Source organism: Eimeria necatrix, genomic scaffold (genome assembly GCF_000499385.1).
Source record: "Eimeria necatrix Houghton genomic scaffold, Enh_scaff2388, whole genome shotgun sequence".
Classification (NCBI taxonomy): Eukaryota; Apicomplexa; class Conoidasida; order Eucoccidiorida; family Eimeriidae; genus Eimeria; species Eimeria necatrix.
In genome coordinates, this window is record NW_013652969.1 from 1 (window position 1) to 3328 (window position 3328).

The 3328-nt window shown below is 50.0% G+C and overlaps 1 protein-coding gene across 1 annotated transcript; it reads left to right on the forward strand.

The window, feature by feature from the left end:
* Positions 1-1235: 1235 nt before the first annotated feature.
* On the forward strand, positions 1236-2972 carry ENH_00032380 (hypothetical protein, conserved; the record flags this gene model as incomplete). The annotated part of the gene is made up of 1 exon (XM_013580236.1): positions 1236-2972. The coding sequence occupies one exon, from the start codon at positions 1236-1238 to the stop codon at positions 2970-2972; it is 1737 nt and encodes a 578-aa protein (XP_013435690.1).
* Positions 2973-3328: the final 356 nt, after the last annotated feature.

Here is a 3328-nt window from a genome sequence, read left to right on the forward strand (position 1 = left end):
GGAAGAGGACTCAGCAACCGAACGCTTGCACTCTGTGGCTTGATGCTCCCCTCCCCACAATGAAGTGTGAGGGCGCAGTACAGCCCATAACGCCCTTTACGTTAGCCTGTTTTCTCTGCAGGAGTCCTCTGCGTCCGTCTCTCTGAGATTTCTGTTGATCTCACACGGGAGACATGCTCTTTCAGCCCCTGCATTGCGTTCGCCAAGGTAGGACCCGCTGCTCGTTGCTGTTCCGAGCGTCCAGTTCACTGCTAAACACCATTAAGTTCAATCTAATGAAAATGCAACGACAAGGAGGATATTCCTACTTCTTTCCAACCTACGGCTGCTCCGGTCGAATGAAATTTGCTAATCAGAACACGTTCCTTCGATTGGCAGCTCGTGTTGCGATGTTTGGAAGACAAAAGTGGTGCCACGACAAACGTAGTAAAAATTAAAATAAATGCTAGTTCGAGTTTGGGCCAAGAAGTCAGCTTGGAGTGATGCCTTGGCTGAGAAAGATAGCGATGGAACGCATCCGTCCACTTTCTTCTGCGGTTACCTCCCCTGCACAAACTTGCCAGCACAATTTGAGCCTTTTCAGCACTTCGCGCTATTAGCCCTGTATATGTGCAGCTTTATCATAGCAAAATGGAGACACAACAGTCAGTCATGCACAGCGTGACAGGATCTAGGGTATCGTATCGACTCGTAGAAATCGTGGGCTGGGTCAGTATCGGTGGGCAGCAAATAGCAGTCATTTACAAAGGCATTGCTCTGCGAGATTCGCCGAAATAGTGCAATTTTTTCATAGCGCCGAAATAGTGCAATTTTTTCATAGGCAAAATAGAGAAGTCAACCGTGTGAAGATCACGATCTCCAGATGTTCATTGTAGACTGAAGCGGCAGCAATGCCGGCAGTCCGAAGTCCTCAACAGTCTGCGCCTCGCAGCGTCGAGACGCTCAGTGCAAAGCGATCCGAAAAGCCCCTTTTTTAAGTAAAGTTGTTTCTTATAGGTTAATGTTTTGATATTGTTGCTCTGCAGATGAAGAAGTGCGACGTAACTGCAACGCCCTTCCCCCTTGAGAACTACACTGGGGCAGAACCATGCCTTGATCCATGAGCAAGTTGACGAACGACTGCATGACGTTTGCCCAGACTGTGCTCTGGTTTTTTTTGTTGAGTGAAGGCTAATCTCAGCGCACAGGAGAGGCTTCCGGTATATGAAACAGGAGGTCCTCCGTGCAAGTACCCCATGACGGTCCTCCCTGCAGAGCACGAAACCCATGCGCCCAGAATTCAGCAGGCAGATTTACTTGGTCCTGTGATACAGCAAGTAGATTTGAGTGATGGACATGTGAGTAACTCTTCCTCTACTGAAGTACCCAGTGACGGTGCTGTGCCCTCAGCGCGCAGCGAATCTCACCGGAAGCACAATAGAGCGCCACGCGCCCTAACTTGGCTGCTTCCTGCCTATGTACTAGGCCTTTTTATTGTTGTATCTCTGTGTAGCCGCATTGGTCAGAATGTGACGGGAAGTGGTTTGACGGGGCGAAGACTTGCGAGTATGGGTGGCCCCGCAGGGGTTGAACTTGATGCGGACCAGCTGGCGGAGCTTTGCGTTGAAATGGGGGAATGGAGGCCTGAGGAACCCTATTATGGAACGGGCCGAGCATCGCCTGCAATTGTGGATATGTTTTTCGAGTCGCTAAATGTGCTGCCTCAAGACAGTCCTTCCATATCTGGAATGAACCCCTCTGCGGGCCTCTCGCGAGGCCCCCCGGAATTGGCGGGCGGCCAGAGTGTTTACGGACAAGGGCTAGTGTTCCCATTGCAGAATATGAATGAATGGGGAGCTCCAGTTGGGCAGCAGTATCCACTCAGTACTCCCGGTGTGGGCACAAGTTCAATGGTTCCGCAAGTAGCAGTTCATGACCTTCAGAGTCAATGTGTTCAAGTACCGGTGCAGTATTCCGCATATTCGATAGCTCCTGCACTAAGCTCACAGGCATACCTGCAGCCAGAAGGCCAACAGCAGACAGTCATATATTATTCAGGAGGATACGGTCAAAGCCAGCAAGCAGCAGTGCAGGCAGTAGGGCCGCAGGAATTACACCAACAGGGGTTGTTATGTTTCTCCAATGTTGCGCCCTCCAAGCCACCTCCAGTTCCTACACAGTCTAGGCCAGTAGCCCGTGGGAACATCCAATCTCTTATAGATTCGTTATCCAACAACCCCTCCGCATGGATTCCAGGAAATAATCAAGAACAAGGTGTGGAAGAGCAAGAAGCGAGTCCTACACGGAGCATTTCCCCGAGTTTCGACGAAGACCTAAGTTCCCTTTCATCTGCGGACAGTGAAGCAGGCTGCAGCAGAGCTGCACGCGGAAGGGATTCACTTGCTGGCTCTGGGGAAAGGGGGCTCACTAGCCGAAGAGACTCTGAGAATGCTGATGGTGATCTGCGGGAGATGCCTCAAAGGGGTTCTTCGCTTTTCTTCGAGCACCTTTTAGCTGTGAGGAACATTCTTCTTAAAGAACAGATCTCGAATCGAGATGCTAAGGAGCTTGTCACGTGTGCAGCGGCCTTGATAAATCATGCACGTGTCAGGCTGACGCGGACACTTGACTATCAGAAGCCGTCTAGAGCCCTAGAGAGTTTAGGCCGCCGCTTTTTAGTGTTTGATGCGTTATACGCAATATCCAGAGGCCTGGGCTCAAACAGGCACTGGCAAAAGTGGTGCTCGCAGCTTGCAGCCGTGGTGCCAACAGATTATGAATACAACGCGTCAGCAGTTTTGTCTTTCAAGGCCATCAAGTACCTCGAATTAGCCAGACAAATAGCTACTGCACTCAAGAAGTACAAGGTGGGGGAGGCGCCTTCAGCCGAGGAAGTAGCCACGATCAAGAATGCGCTTCTCGGAGCAGACGAATCTCCTGTTTACTTCCGTGCTGCAAAGTGGAAAGTCTTGTGTTCATATTCCAAGTCATAGAAGCTGCTTGTGGCTTAAGGTGAGACCACTTTGTTGTGAGAAGAGATAACACGTGCCAGCTTTTCGTGCTGGTACTGCAGTGCAGTTGAATAAACTATAGAAACGCAGGATTTTGATGAGTTCTGACGGGTAGTTAGACCGACAGGACTCGCAAGTACTGGCTGCGCTTGTGGTGCATATAATGAGTTTGAAATTTCGGGTTTCCGTTATATTCATTAGCTCTGAGCGTTCACTACGACGGATGCGTGGGTCGCCATTATTAGCTCTCTGCGTTTTAGATTTTTACTGCTGTATTTGTGGAGAAGAGACGACCCGGGGAGATTTTCCCTACTTAAGCTCTAATTATTAAAGCAGTC